At 46.4% G+C, this 15,053-nt stretch overlaps 1 protein-coding gene across 1 annotated transcript in view; it reads left to right on the plus strand.

Moving 5' to 3' along the window:
- Positions 1 to 15,053, plus strand: part of rev3l (REV3 like, DNA directed polymerase zeta catalytic subunit) — a 223,002-nt gene that overhangs the window by 72,358 nt on the left and 135,591 nt on the right. The window contains exons 2-3 of the mRNA XM_055631707.1: positions 2,981 to 3,170; positions 8,733 to 8,807. Of these exons, the coding sequence (XP_055487682.1) occupies positions 2,981 to 3,170; positions 8,733 to 8,807 (265 nt within the window). The remainder of the gene's footprint in view (positions 1 to 2,980; positions 3,171 to 8,732; positions 8,808 to 15,053) is intronic.

The raw sequence follows: 15,053 nt of genomic DNA on the forward strand, positions 1-15,053 counted from the left end.
TGATGCTGAGTTAAGCTAATCTCTTCTGCCTGCACGTGATCCATATCCTACCACTCCCTGCATATTCACGTGCCTGATTCTGACACCTCTCTCCCCGTTCTTGATCTTTCTGCCTCCATCACAGGGGACAGACGATCGACTGACATATACTACAGGTGTCTCTGCGTGCTGGTCCCAGAAGTGGATCTGGCCATCATTCATTACAATCATTTCACTCTTTTAAACCTCTACTCCGACAGCAGCATTTCATACTTTAACTCTGCTCTTACTGAACTTTATCTTGTACTAAACACTATTCCCTTTATCCTGTCTCTGTGCACTGTGGACTGCTTGATTGTAATCATATATAGTCTATCCGCTGACTGGATAGCACGCAATAAAAAAAGCTTTTTTCCCACTGTACCTTGGTGTACGTGACAATAAATGAAGCTAAACAAAACCCAGCTATCTGGACTGCACCTCCTCCTAGTTCCATTTCCCCTCCACCTACATTCCTTCCTCTGGCTTCACAGCTTTTCTCCTGATCTCACATATGTTTTCATCTCTGGCCTTTGTCCACCCATCAGCCAATCAAAAAAAAACAAAAAAGCAATTTGTCTTAATTGACAAATCAGAATTATCTGTTAGAATATGGTCTCCAATTTTTGAAAAAGTGAATTGGTGTAGCACAGAATCAGCATTCTAGTTCTTGGTTCTTGGTTTCTTGGTCCTCCAAAATATCCCAAATGGAATTTAAACTGGAGGTGGTGAAGGGAGGGCTTAAGCCAGAAAGGGTTATTGGGAAGAAAGAGCTACGTTGAAAGCTGAGTTTGGGATTGGACGAATAGTTATACTCAACATTTCCTGGATCTATCTCCACAATCTTGTTATTGGTAGTTTCCTTTTGCGTCTCCTTTTTTTTTACCTCTATTAGTTTCTCTCTTTATCTTTATTCTTTAAAAAACATTCTTCAAAAAAAACTGAAGCTATGTAAGAAATCTGTAATTAAATTGTCGTTTACTATTATTTGTACACATGCTTCTAATAAAAATATTTAAACAATTAAAACACCCATGCCTGTATCCACCCATCACTTGCTAGACTTTGTCCCACCTCTCTTCCAGCTTTTCTCCCCCCCCCCCCCTCCCTCCCCCAATCAGCCTGAAGGAGGGTACTGACGTGAAACATCGCCTATCATGTTCTCCAGAGATGATTCCTGACCAGTTACAGCAGGACTCTTTTTTTTTGTCTGTCAAAAAGACTCTTAAACACCATTTCATGTCTCTGCCGATTCCCCCACCGCCCTGCAATGCATTCCAGGCACTTTCAACAGTTGTGCAGAATGAATTAGTGGGTGTGTAGTGTCTTGTTTGCTTGAGGTGTGTGTGTGTGAGTAGGCCTATGCATAATTTCTAATAAATATAACTTGAAATACTCCGAGAATCTAATATAAACTTGAGTTACTGTTGTAAATTGTTGGAGGCAAATTTAAATTGGGGTTATGATGGCTCAGTTTGGCTTTTGGATGAGACTGCTGTGTACAACATTGAGTTTCCTGGAAGTTAGTGTGTACGCAACCCATCTACTGTTGTTGTGAGCAGGGCTGACTCTCAGAGTTCTCAATGGGATGGTCTGGGGGCACGTGGAGTGTGTGGGGAGTATTTTTACACAGCGACGGGTGCCTGGAGTGCAGGATGGTGTTGGCAGCAGATACGGTAGTGGCATTTAAGGAGTTTTTACATCGATATGGTGCACGTGCAGGCAGTGGACATTATTGTAACTTTGCTTTGTGTTCTTAGAGTTAACTGTGGTCAAAAACTGCTGGAAGTACAAAAATAAAAACACAAAACTCTGAAAATTCAACAGGTTGGACAATAGTGGAAAGAGAAACACTTAAATGTTTTAGTTTCTAATCCCTTCATTAGCTGAGAATGGGATACTGAAATGTTCTGAACTGAACCCATCCTTCTCAAGAGATGCTGTCTGATCTGCAGATCATCATTTTGTGTTTTATCTAAACCAGTTGACATAGTCATACAGTTTGGAAAAAGGCCCTTCGGCCCAACTTGCCAACACCAACATGTTCCCGATGTTGGGAGAGTCCAGAACCAAGGGTCATAGTTTAAGAATAATGGTTAGGCCATTTAGAACGGAGATGAGGAAAAACGTTTTCACCCAGAGAGTTGTGAATCTGTGGAATTCTATGCCTCAGCAGGCAGTGGAGGCCAATTCTCTGGATGCTTTCAGGAGAGACTTAAAGGCCTGTCCCACTTGGCCGTCATTTACGCGACAGATCGGTAGTGACTGACGCGCGCGTCATCATGCGCCCGCACAGCCGTCTGGAGCGCGTGACGTCATTTGAAGATGGACACAAAATGCTGGAGTAACTCAGCGGGACCGGCAGCATCTCTGGAGAGAAGGAATGGACGATATTTTGGGTTGAGACTCTTCTTCAATCTGAAGAAAGGTCTCGACCCGTAACGTCACCCATTGCTTCTCTCCAGAGATGCTGCCGGTCCCGCTGAGTTACTCCAGCATTTTGTGTCTATCTCCAATCATCTTGGCCCTGCTCTGGGAGTAGAAGTGGGGGCGGATCGGGATCGGCAACGGCCGTGAACCCCAGGCCGAGCTCCGCGCCAGGGTCTTGGGCCTGTCCCACTTTGGCCGTTAGTTACGCGACAGGTCGGTTGCACGCGAAGATTTTGTGCAAGACGAAGTCCACACGCCTCCACGCCACTCCCGCGCTACCCACACGCTAGCAGGTCGCGTAAATGGCGCGCGAATGACGGCCAAGTAGGACAGGCCCTTTAGATAGGGCTCTTAAAGATAGTGGAGTCGGGGGATATGGGGAGAAGGCAGGAACGGGGTACTGATTGGGGATGATCAGCCATGATCACAATGAATGACAGTGCTGGGCCATTCGAAGGGCCAAATGGCCTACTCCTGCACCTATTGTCTATTGTCTAATTTACCACATGTTCCCTATTGTTTGTGTTTTTAGGTCAGAAGACTTGCCTCCATTTGCACGGCACGTTTCCATACCTGTATGTTCCATACGATGGCTTTGGACAACAACCTGAACGGCATCTTCGTCAGCTGGCTTTCAGTATTGACCGAGCTCTTAATGTATCTCTGGGCAATCCTTCTTCCAGCATCCAGCACGTATTCAGGGTGTCGCTTGTATCTGGCACGTGAGTAGTTATTTATCTGCAATAACAGTGGGACACTGTGAATTATGTGTCTTGGTCAAGTGGTGAATGCCACAGTGTACTTGTATCTTTAAAGAAAGTACTTCTCTCACCCTGTTGGTAGAAATCAACAGTAAGGTTCTGCCTACATTAAGTGCTGCATTTTTTTAAATTAAAAAATGTGATTTCTGAGCCATGGTATGCTTATAGGTTTAAGAAAGAACTGCAGATGCTGGAAAAATTGAAGGTAAACAAAGATGTTGGAGAAATTCAGAGGGTGAGGCAGCATCTATGGAGCAAAGGATTAGGTGACGTTTCGGGTCGAGACCCTTCTTTCAGACTGAAGAAGAGTCTCGACCCGAAACATCATCCATTCCTTCGCTCCATAGATGCTGCCTCACCCGCTGAGTTACTGCAGCATTTTTATATGCTTATAGGTTGCATGCTAGTCCACAGAAGGGCGTGCAAGTGGTTTATGGTGGGCAGGAATCACGTGTTTAGGGTGCTAAGTGCTTGCTGTGTGCTGCAAACTGTTCTCTGTCGTTTCTTCCCCACAAAAAAATGGGTGGAGATGAGACTTTCATGTCAGGAATAGTAACAACGCAAAACACAAAGTGCTGGAGTGGCTCAGCGGGTCAGGCAGCGTCTTTGGAAGGAATGGACAGGTGACATTTTAGGTTGGGATCTTTCCTCAGACCCAAGCCGAAACATTGTCCATTCGCTCCACAGATGAAACTTTATTGTCATGTGGCGTATCGGCACAGTGAATATCTTTGTTTTGCATGTAATCAAATAAAATCATGCAACAGATAATCACGATCATAGATCGTTAAGGATAAGGGGTAAGCCATTTAGAACGGAGACGAGGAAACACTTTCTCTCACAGAGTTGTGAGTCTGTGGAATTCTCTGCCTCAGGTCGAGGGCAGTGGAGGCAGGTTCTCTGGATGCTTTCAAGAGAGAGCTAGATAGGACTCTTAAAAATAGCGGAGTCAGGGGATATGGGGAGAAGGCAGGAACGGGGTACTGATTGGGGATGATCAGCCATTGAATGGCGGTGCCGGCTCGAAGGGCCAAATGGCCTACTCCTGCACCTATTGTTTATTGTCTATTGTCTAAGTACAAAAGTGCAATGATTGTCATGTAATCGTAGACTTCACTGAGATAGTACACGAACAGTCGCCGCGTTTCACGTGCCTACAAAGTTCCTACGAGTGCAGTCTTATCTTGACCGTAAATTCCTGTGATCGCGACGGGACCGAGCCTTGGACGACTCCAGGTGGGTTCCCCGATCCTTGGCGGGCGGCGGGCAAGGCCTGCTGTTGAGTAACGGCCACCGCTCACCGGGAGCTTCTGCCTGGCCTGCCGAGTTACTCCAGCACATTGAAAAGCTGTTAATGAAAGGCCTAGATCGAGTTGATGTGGAGAATATGTTTCCAATAATTGGAGGGTCTTGAACCAGAGGGGAACCCTCAGAATAGAACGACATGCCTTTAGAATGGAGTTGAGGATGAATTTCTTTAGCCAGAGAGCGTTGTCAGTGGAAATCATTGCAACAGGTGGCCGTGGAGGTTAGTTCATTGGGTATTTTATAAATTGGTGATTGATAGGTTCTTGATAAGTAAGGGTGTCAAAGGGAGTGGGTAGGAGGGTGGGGTTGAGAGAGAGAAATCAACCACTCATGACGATGGGCTGAATAGCCCTGATTTACTCCCTGGTAGACACAAAATGCTGGAGTAACTCAGTGGGTTAGGCAGCATCTCTAGGGAGAAGGAATGGGCGAGTCTCGAGCCCATCAAGTCTCGACCCGAAACGTCGCCCATTCCTACTCTCCAGAGGTGCTGCCTCACCCGCTGAGTTACTCCAGCATTTTGTGTCTACCTTCGATTTGAACAGCATTACTGAGTTACTCTGGCATTTTGTGTCTACCCTGGATTTGAACCAGCATCTGCAGTTCTTTCTTACGTATTTTGATCCCATGTCTTATGGTCTTATTGTGTTTTACTCAAGTTTCCAGCATCCTTGTGTCTCCATACTAATAGCCCTGTCCCACGATAAGAGTTCATTCCAAGTGCTCTCCCGAGTTTTAAAAAAATCAAACTCGTGGTAAGCACGGAGAATGAACGTAGCGGGTACGTCGGAGCTCGGGGACGTCTCCTGGCGGCTCGTAACGCTAACGGCAGGTACTCGGGAAGACTCGCTAATAGCAGGTAAGCATGGGAAGACTCGTGAAGATTTTTCAACATGTTGAAAAATCTCCACGACAGCCCCGAGTACCGATGAGCGGCCATTACCGTAAATCTCCGAGTTCGAATCGGGGCAAACTCGGGAGAACTCTTGAAATGAACTCGTACCGTGGGACAGGGCAACTCAGCAGTTGTATACATAACACCAGGGAAATTTAACGGGGAAAATTTCAGAGGATGAGTATTGAAGCAATTCCCACAAAGTCACGAGGATTTTACTACCTTGAAAGTCTGACTCTCTGCCAGCCCACACAACAGCTCGCAAAAACTTTTGGCAGACTTCAATTCACAGCAATTGGCTTGCCTCCAAGGTTGATTAATGATACTCAATTGAAGTAACTACTTAAAACCTCTGAGGGCATTTGGAAACAATATGTGTACAAAAGGAGTAGGTATTCTGAAAGGCGTGACTGAGGTGTGGTTGGGCGTGCTTTTGGTTTCAATGAGGAGGTGGAATAATAGGCTGGTGAGACGTTTCCATTGTGGAATTTAGACAGCTGAAAGTTGTTATTGGTGGGGCTGTCATGAAGGACGTGCATAATTTGAGTGGCTAAGAGCACTGTGGTGGGGGTTGGAGTGCTGAATGTGGCTGTAGATGGCAAGGAGCAAACAAATATCAAAACTCCAATAATGTTTGCGATGAGTGCACAAGAACAGGCCCTTTGGCCCACAACGTCTGTGCCAAACATGGTGCCAGGTTAAAGTAATTTCCTGCCTGCGCATAGACAATAGATGCAGGAGTAGGCCATTCGGCCCGTCCAGGCCAGCACCGCCATTCAACGTGATCATGTCTGATCATCCCCAATCAGTACCCCGTTCCCGCCTTCTCCCCACACTCCCTGACTGCTATCTTTAAGAGCGGACATGATCCATATCTCTCCATTCCCTGCATATCCATGAGTCTTATCTAAAAGCCTCGATCGTGTCAGCCCCTGCCACCACCTCAGCACTAGATTTCAGGCACCCACCATTCCATGTATAAAATAAAATTCACACCACGCTTTTTATCAATTTTGCCCCTCTCACCACAAAAGTAAAGTCCTAGAGTTTTTTGCATTCCCGCCCTGGGAAAAAGGGTTTGACTGTCTCCATTATTTATACCCCTCATCATTTTACAAGATACATTTATTTGTCACATGTGCCAGATGGCACAGTGAAGTGAGATTACCATACAGTCATACAATACAAATAAAGAACACAACACACGATAGAGTTCAACATAAAACATCCCCACACAGCAGAATCAAAGTTTCCCACTGTGAGGGAAGGCACCAAAGTCAGTCATCATCCTCTAATGTTTAAGAGGGAACTGCAGATGCTGGAGAATCGAAGGTTACACAAAAAAGCTGGAGAAACTCAGCGGGTGCAGCAGCATCTATGGAGCGAAGGAAATAGGCAACGTTTCGGCCCGAAACGTTGCCTATTTCCTTCGCTCCATAGATGCTGCTGCACCCGCTGAGTTTCTCCAGCTTTTTTGTGTAACCATCATCCTCTGATGTTCCCCACTGTTCACCTGTGGTCGGGGCCTCCCCGAGCCCTCCGCAGTCGCCGCTACGAGCGGCCCGATGTTCAGGCCTGCTCGCCGGGGTGATGTAAGTCCGACGTCGGGACTGGAGGACGTCTTCAGCGACCTGGACATCAGAGTCGGCCACCTCCTACCGGAGTCCGCGGCTCCCAAAGTCTGCAGGCCGCGCTGGGTGACCTATATACCTATCAGGTCACCCTTCTGTTTCCAGTGCTCCATAAAAAAACAACCCAACTTTGTCCAGCCGTCTGTGGAAATGAATTTCACACATTCACCACCCTCTGGCTAAAGAAATTCCTACTCGCCGCCTCTAAAGATATGTTCTTTTATTCTCAGGCTGTGCCCTCTGATCCTAGACTCTCTCACTAGCAAAAACATCCTCCCCACATCCACGCTATCCAACCCCCATAATTTATAGAGGGTCGGCTGAGGAAGCCAAGTCGTAAATTCATAAGTTATATGAGCAAATTAAGCCATTCGACCCATCAAGTCTACTCTGCCATTTATTGACTAGCTTCGGGCAAATTAGACACCGAATAGTGGAGAGTGAAGACGACCTCCTTCGACCTCCCTTCGACCATGTTGAAGACTATCTACAAGTACCTTCGACTATCATCGATTACCTACGAATAACATGCCAACCTACTTCGTCTAAACCTATGAGTAAAAAATATATAGATTTTTTCCATGGCGACCTTTTTTTACTCGCGGGCAATTTTCAACATGTTGAAAAACATGCAGCGACCTAGCTGAGGTCTCGATTACGCGGGGACTATTCTCGAGCATGAAGGAGAGTTACAAAGACCTCCTAGGACCTCGTGTCGACCATGCTGCGAGTATGAGTTGAGGGCAAACTCTTCTAAAATCGCTAATTAGGTCGCTGCAGTGGGACAGCCCCTTAAGTATAGAAGTTGGGAGGCCATGTTGCAGTTATAGAAGACATTGGCGAGGCCACATTTAGAGTATTGTGCTCAGTTTTGGGCGCCATGTTGTTGGAAAGATGCTGTGTAGTTGGAAAGGGTGCAGAGAGCTTACGTGGATGGTTAGAGGAATCTAGAGTGTGAGCTACAGGGAGAGGTGCAGACCCACTATAGATGTCATAAACTGGGAGCAAGGGTAATATATGTTAAAGAGTTGTGTTTATTGTGGCTTATAAATCGTGATATCTCTGGTTAGTCTCGGGCAAGAGTTAGTTCTTCGGCAAACTTTCTTTGAAGACTAACCAAAGATTTTCAATTGTTTATCCTGGTGATTAAGGTTAAAACTTAATTCTTTTAATACTAAACAAACTCTGCATCTAATGTTCCATTCTGAATAACTACATTAACTGTTTTATTCGTTTTTTTGTGTGTTAAATTGCGCAATAAATATTCATAGACTGCAGATTAAAAAGGTGGACAAAAAATGCTGGAGAAACTCAGCGGGTGAGGCAGCATTTATGGAGCAAATGAAATAGGCGACGTTTCGGGTTGAGTACCCTTCTTCAGACTCAAAACGTCGCCTATTTCCTCAGCTCCGTAGATGCTGCCTCACCCGCTGAATTTCTCCAGCATTTTTGTCTACCTTTGATTTTCCAGCATCTGCAGTTCCTTCTTAAACACTACAGATTTAAAAACTTGTTTCTTTTACTAGTAAGATTATTTTCCCAATCTTTCCTTTGCCCCCATTTTCTCTCCCCCCCCCCCCCCCCCCACTCTCTCTCTCTCCCCCTCTCCCTCTCCCTCTCATCAATAAGCCTATTAAAAAATCTACACATTTTGTATAAACTGTTTAAAATGATGTTGTTTTGTTCCAGACCTTTCTACGGTTTTCATGAGAAAGAAGAGCAGTTCATGAAGATTTACCTGTACAATCCCATGATGGTTAAAAGGTACAGTGCTTCTGTAAACGTTTAACTAGGTTTTAATCACACACATTGAATTCCTGTTACCACGAGCAATGAACTTTGCTTTCTGAACTGCGAAATGTGGGGAGAATGTGTGCATGGCACAGGGAAGAGAAGGGGAGGAGTGTTTGTTGATTAGTTATCTAAAATTGGAGAATTTGGAGTTCATACCATTGGGTTGCGATGTACCCAAATGAAATACGAGGTGCTGTTCTTCAGGTTTTGCATGTAGCCTCACTCGGGCAATGGAGGAGGAGGAGGATCCGACAGAACCCCGCTTCCCTCAGGCCGCGTTTGGGAGTATTGTGAACAGTTTTGGGCCCCATATCTGAGGAAGGATGTGCTGGCTCTGGAGAGGGTCCAGAGGAAGGTTACAAGAATGATCCCAGGAATGAGCGGGTTAACATACGATGAGCGTTTGACGGCACTGGGCCTGGAGTTTAGAAGGATGAGGGGGTACCCCATTGAAACGTACAGAATAGTGAAAGGCTTGGATAGATTGGATGTGGAAGGATGTTTCCACTAATGGGAACCCCCTTAACACTCTCCACTGTATTCAGTCTGAAGAAGGGTCCCATCCCAAAATCTCACCTATCCATGTTCTCCAGAAATGCTGCCTGACCTTCAGAGTTACTCCAGCACTTTGAATCTTTTTTGTAAACTGGCGTCGGGACAGGCAGCAACTCTGGAGAGAAGGAATGGGTGACGTTTTGGGTCGAGTCCCTTATTCTGACTCCAGCATCTGCACTTCCTTGTATCTACATTGGGAGGGGGAGAGGGGAGATTTAATAGGAACCTAAGGCGTAACATTTTTTACACAAAGGGTGGTGGGTGTACGGAACAAGCTGCTGGAGGAGGTAGTTGAGGCAGGGACTATTGCAACGTTTAAGAAACATTCAGATAGTTACATGGATAGGGCAGGTTTAGTGGGATATGAGCCAAATGCAGGCAGGTGGGACTAGTGTAGATGGGCACGTTGGTTGGCGTGGGCAAGTTGCGCTTGTTCCACGCTGTATGACTATAAAACAGAGAGCCATTTAATTTACTGCCCATTCATTTAATTTGGGATTTTAAAGAGTCTTTTGATTCCTGCAGTCACCGCTTTCTCAAATGCTAAGAATAAATTCTCCGGATTTCTCCTTTGTATATATGTTCTGCTGTCAATGACTGACAGATTACACTGGGTGCACTTCATCACAATTATTAACTCCGAATATATAAACAATTCCCAGCATGCCTCAATGCGGACAAAATGTTCTGCGGTTAGAACATAGAACAGTACACCACAAGCCAAGGCACTTCAGCCCACAGTGTCTGTGTCCAACATGGTGCCAAGTTAAACTAACTCTATCTACCCGCACATGATCCATATCTCTCCACTCTCTGTGTATTCATGTCAGTTTAACTGCAGATTAAATGCCACTATCGTGTCTGCTTCCACCACCTCCCTGGCCGTGCATTCCAGGCATTTGCCACTCTACGTATTAAAGAAAATGTCTCGCAAATCTCTATACAATACAATAAAACTGACGATAAACTGCCGACAATCACAAGGTACACAAAAAATTAAAAGTGAAAACAAATAGAAGAAGACAAGCGACTGTTGTCTGGCTGGCGTGTGCACGGCGCCTTCAATAGACAATAGGTGCAGGAGTAGGCCATTCGGCCCGCCATTCAATGTGATCATGGCTGATCATCCCCAATCAGTACCCCGTTCCTGCCTTCTCCCCATATCCCCTGACTCCGCTATTTTTAAGAGCCCTATCTAGCTCTCTCTTGAAAGCATCCAGACAACCTGCCTCCACCGCCCTCTGAACCTGCCTCCACCGCCCTCACAATGAAAACAAATGCTCAAACTACCGTGTACCTAATCAAGAATTAACTATTAAAGCTCCTGTCGATGTGAGGTCCACTAACTACTGATTGCTCTCAAAAGCCCGCGATCGAACACCCCGGTCACTTGACAGTCCCGACCAATGACGAGGGTTCTGAATGCCCAACTTCACCACTAGGTGCCACTTCAGATTCAGATTCAACTTTAATTGTCATTGTCAGTGTACAGTACAGAGACAACGAAATGCATTTAGCATCTCCCTGGAAGAGCGACATAGCATATGATTTGAATAAATATTTACATTTGCATATATACAGACATAGTGTTTTTCCTGTGGGAGGAGTGTCCGGGGGGGGGGGTGATTGGCAGTCACCGAGGTACATTGTTGAGTAGAGTGACAGCCGCTGGGAAGAAGCTGTTCCTGAACCTGCTGGTCCAGCAACGGAGAGACCTGTAGCGCCTCCCGGATGGTAGGAGGGTAAACAGTCCATGGTTGGGGTGAGAGCAGTCCTTGGCGATGCTGAGCGCCCTCCGCAGACAATGCTTGCTTTGGACAGACTCAATGGAGGGGAGCAAGGAACCGGTGATGCGTTGGGCAATTTTCACCACCCTCTGCAGTGCTTTCCGGTCGGAGACAGAGCAGTTGCCATACCATACTGTGATACAGTTGGTAAGGATGCTCTTGATGGTGCAGCGGTAGAAGTTCACCAGGATCTGAGGAGACAGATGGACCTTCTTCAGTCTCCTCAGGAAGAAGAGACGCTGGTGAGCCTTCTTGATCAGAGTTGAGGTATTGTGGGTCCAAGAGAGGTCATCGGAAATGTTAACACCCAGGAACCTGAAGCTAGAAACATGTTCCACCTCCGTCCCGTTAATGTTGATTGGGGGTGTGCGTGCCGCCTCTGGACTTCCTGAAGTCTACAATGAGCTCCTTGGTCTTCTTGGAGTTAAGGGCCAGGTTGTTGTCAGCGCACCATGCTGCTAAGTGCTGGACCTCCTCCCTGTAGGCCGACTCATCGTTGTTGCTGATGAGACCAATCACCGTTGTATCATCTGCTTACTTGATGATGGTGTTAGTACCATGTACAGGTGTGCAGTCATAGGTGAAGAGGGAGTAGAGGAGGGGGCTCAGCACACAGCCCGGTGGAACGCCGGTGTTCAGGGTGAGGGTTGAAGAGGTGTGCTTGTCTAACCTAACAGCGTTCTTACGTAAGTGTCTCTATTGTCGAGGTGGGAGAGGGCGGAGTGAAGTGCCGTTGAGGTGGCATCCTCCGTACTCCTGTTCTTGCGGTAGGCAAACTGATAGGTATCCAGTGTGGGGGGTAGGCAGCTTTTGAGGTGTGCCAGGACCAGCCTCTCGAAGCACTTGGTGATGATGGGGGTAAGTACAACTGTGCCACTTCAACAATAGGCAGGCAGGAAACATGTTCTCGATGTTGGGGGAGTCCAGAACCAGGGGCCACAATTTAAGAATAAGGAGTAAGCCATTTAGAACGGAGACGAGGAAACACTTTCTCACAGAGAGTTGTGAGTCTGTGGAATTCTCTGCCTCAGAGGGCGATGGAGGCCGGTTCTCTGGATACTTTCACGAGAGAGCTAGATAGGGCTCTTAAAGATAGCGGAGTCAGGGGATATGGGGAGAAGGCAGGAACGGGGTACTGATTGGGGATGATCAGCCATGATCACATTGAATGGTGGTGCTGGCTCGAAGGGCCGAATGGCCTCCTCCTGCACCTGTTGTCTATTGTCTATTGGCACGGTGGCGCAGCAGTAGAGTTGGTGCCTCGCGGCACCAGAGACCCAGGTTCTATCCTGACTACGGGGGTGCTGTCTGTATGGATTCTTTCTGTACGCCTTTTGTACGTTCTCCCCGTGACCGTGTGGGTTTTCTTCAGGCGCTCCGATTTCCTCCCACATTCCAAAGACATACATACAGGTTTGTCGGTTAATTGGCTTTGGTAACGTTGTAAATTGCTCTTAGTGTGCAGCATAGTGCTAGTGTAACGGGTCATCGCTGGTCGGCGTGGATTTGATGGGCCGACTGGGCCGGTTTCTCAAAAATAAAATAAACTAACTTTGAGTAATGACGAGAGGTGTGAAAAAAAAATTTTAAAAAGGGATCAGGGAGAAAGCATTTTGAGTAACTCCAGAAATATTAGTGTGGCAAAGGGAAGAGATAGCATATTTATTTTATTTTCATTGGCAAAGGTACAATGAGGTTATGGACTTGGCAGGGAACTATTGAAGAATGCTTTGGCCTATTGCCGCAGCCCGTGGCAGATGGATAAGGGCAGAATGCCATTGTCAATAATGATAAAGGTGAGGACTGAGCCGTCAAGGATTTGAATGTAATACTGAGGATTTTTACAGGTACCTGTAATTTAAGATAAAATAGCACACCTGGTGAACAAGAATTAGTGAAACACAATAGGTGGCATAATCAAGGACCAGTTGTCCTGGGGTGTCACAGTGATGCAGCGGTAGAGCTGCTGCCTTACAGCGCTAGTGACCTGGGTTCCTTACTGACTATGGGTGCTGTCTTTATGGAGTTTGCACGTTCACCCCGTGGGTTTTCTCCAGGTGCTCCGGTTTCCCTCCCACATCCCAAAGACGTACAGGTGTGTAGGTTAATTGAATTCGATAAATTATAAATTGTCCCTCGTGTGTAGGATAAATAGTGCTAGCGTACGGGGGTCACTGGTCGGGCTCAAGTGCCTGTTTCCACTCTGCATCTCCGGGACAGTTTCTTTCCTGCTGTTATCGGGCAACTGAACCATCCTCTCATCAGCCAGAGTGTGGACCTGAACCTCCAGTTGAACTTTATCGAGCTTCAATGTTAAACCTTGCACTCAATGTTGTACCCATTATCATCATTTATCTGTACACTGTGGACAGCTTGATTGTACTCGCGTAGAGTCTTTTCTTTGACTGACTCGCGCACACAAACAAAATCTTTACATGGTAACTTTGTACTCATGACAATAATAAACTAAATGAATTGTACCTCATGGAAACGAGTCCTTTGGTCCACCACATCAAAGCTGAGAGTCATGGCCACTCCCCCACTTCATCTATATCCTGTTGTAACGAGACAATCTTATTCAGTGTCCACTATATTATTAATTTTGGTGTCCTCTGTAAACCCACTAATGCTGCCATCTACATTCTCATCCACAATATTAATGTATGTGACAAACATTGATTCCCGCGGAACACCAATGGTCATAGGTCCCAGCCTTCCATTCCACTCGTAGAGTCAGATATAGACCTGTACAACATGAAAACAGGCCCTTTGGCCCACTATGTCTATGCCGATCAGGGTGGCAAATTGGGCTAGACCCATTCCCCTTCATTTGGCCCATAACCCGCTAAACGTCCTCTGCATATTTGTTTTAAAGTTGTTAATTGTGTCAGTTTTTCTAGCTTCCTCTGGTGACTCATTCCAGATAGCGTCTTAGTCTCACAATGTTTAAACATGCCTTTCAGCCCAACATGTCCCATCTAGACTAGTCCCACCTGCCTGCGTTTGGCCCATATCCCACTAAACCTGTCCTATCCATGCACCTGTTTAAATGTTTCTTAAATAGAAACATAGAAACATAGAAATTAGGTGCAGGAGTAGACCATTCGGCCCTTCGAGCCTGCACCGCCATTCAATATGATCATGGCTGATCCTCCAACTCAGTATCCCGTACCTGCCTTCTCTCCATACCCCCTGATCCCCTTCGCCACAAGGGCCCCAACTAACCCCCTCTTAAATATAGCCAATGAACTGGCGGTGGAGGCCGGTTCTCTGGATGCTTTCAAGAGAGAGCTAGATTGGGCTCTTAAAAATAGCAGTCGGGATATGGGGAGAAGGCAGGAACGGGGTACTGATTGGGGATGATCAACCATGATCACATTGAATGGCGGTGCTGTCTCGAAGGGCCGAATGGCCTACTCCTGCACCTATTGTCTATTGTCTAATTTTGTAATTCTCTACTGTAGTTAAGAAGATTAGTCGTTCACTTTATCCATGCTGCCAATCATCTTGTACACCCCTCAACCTCCTACGCTCCAAAGAAAATGTGCCAGCCTCCCCAACCGCTCCCTATAGCACGAGCCCGCAATCCCAGGGAACTTGGGATAGGGACAGCAAAGACTTCAAAGAGCTCTTGTTCATGGCTAGTTGGCAAACAGTCTTGCAATGGCCAAGCCTGGAGATGGCAAAAGTGGAATGTCTTTTACTGGCAGAGGTAGGTGAGGAGATGAAGAAAGTTGCATTAGTTGAATACCAGCAAGTCATAGAGTTGTTTAAGAAGATGCTGGAATAATCGAAGGTAGACAAAAATGCTGGAGAAACCCAGCGGGTGAGTCATGCACCTACCACTTCGCTCCATAGATGCTGCCTCACCTGC

Source organism: Leucoraja erinacea, unplaced genomic scaffold (assembly GCF_028641065.1).
Source record: "Leucoraja erinacea ecotype New England unplaced genomic scaffold, Leri_hhj_1 Leri_87S, whole genome shotgun sequence".
Lineage (NCBI taxonomy): Eukaryota > Metazoa > Chordata > Chondrichthyes > Rajiformes > Rajidae > Leucoraja > Leucoraja erinaceus.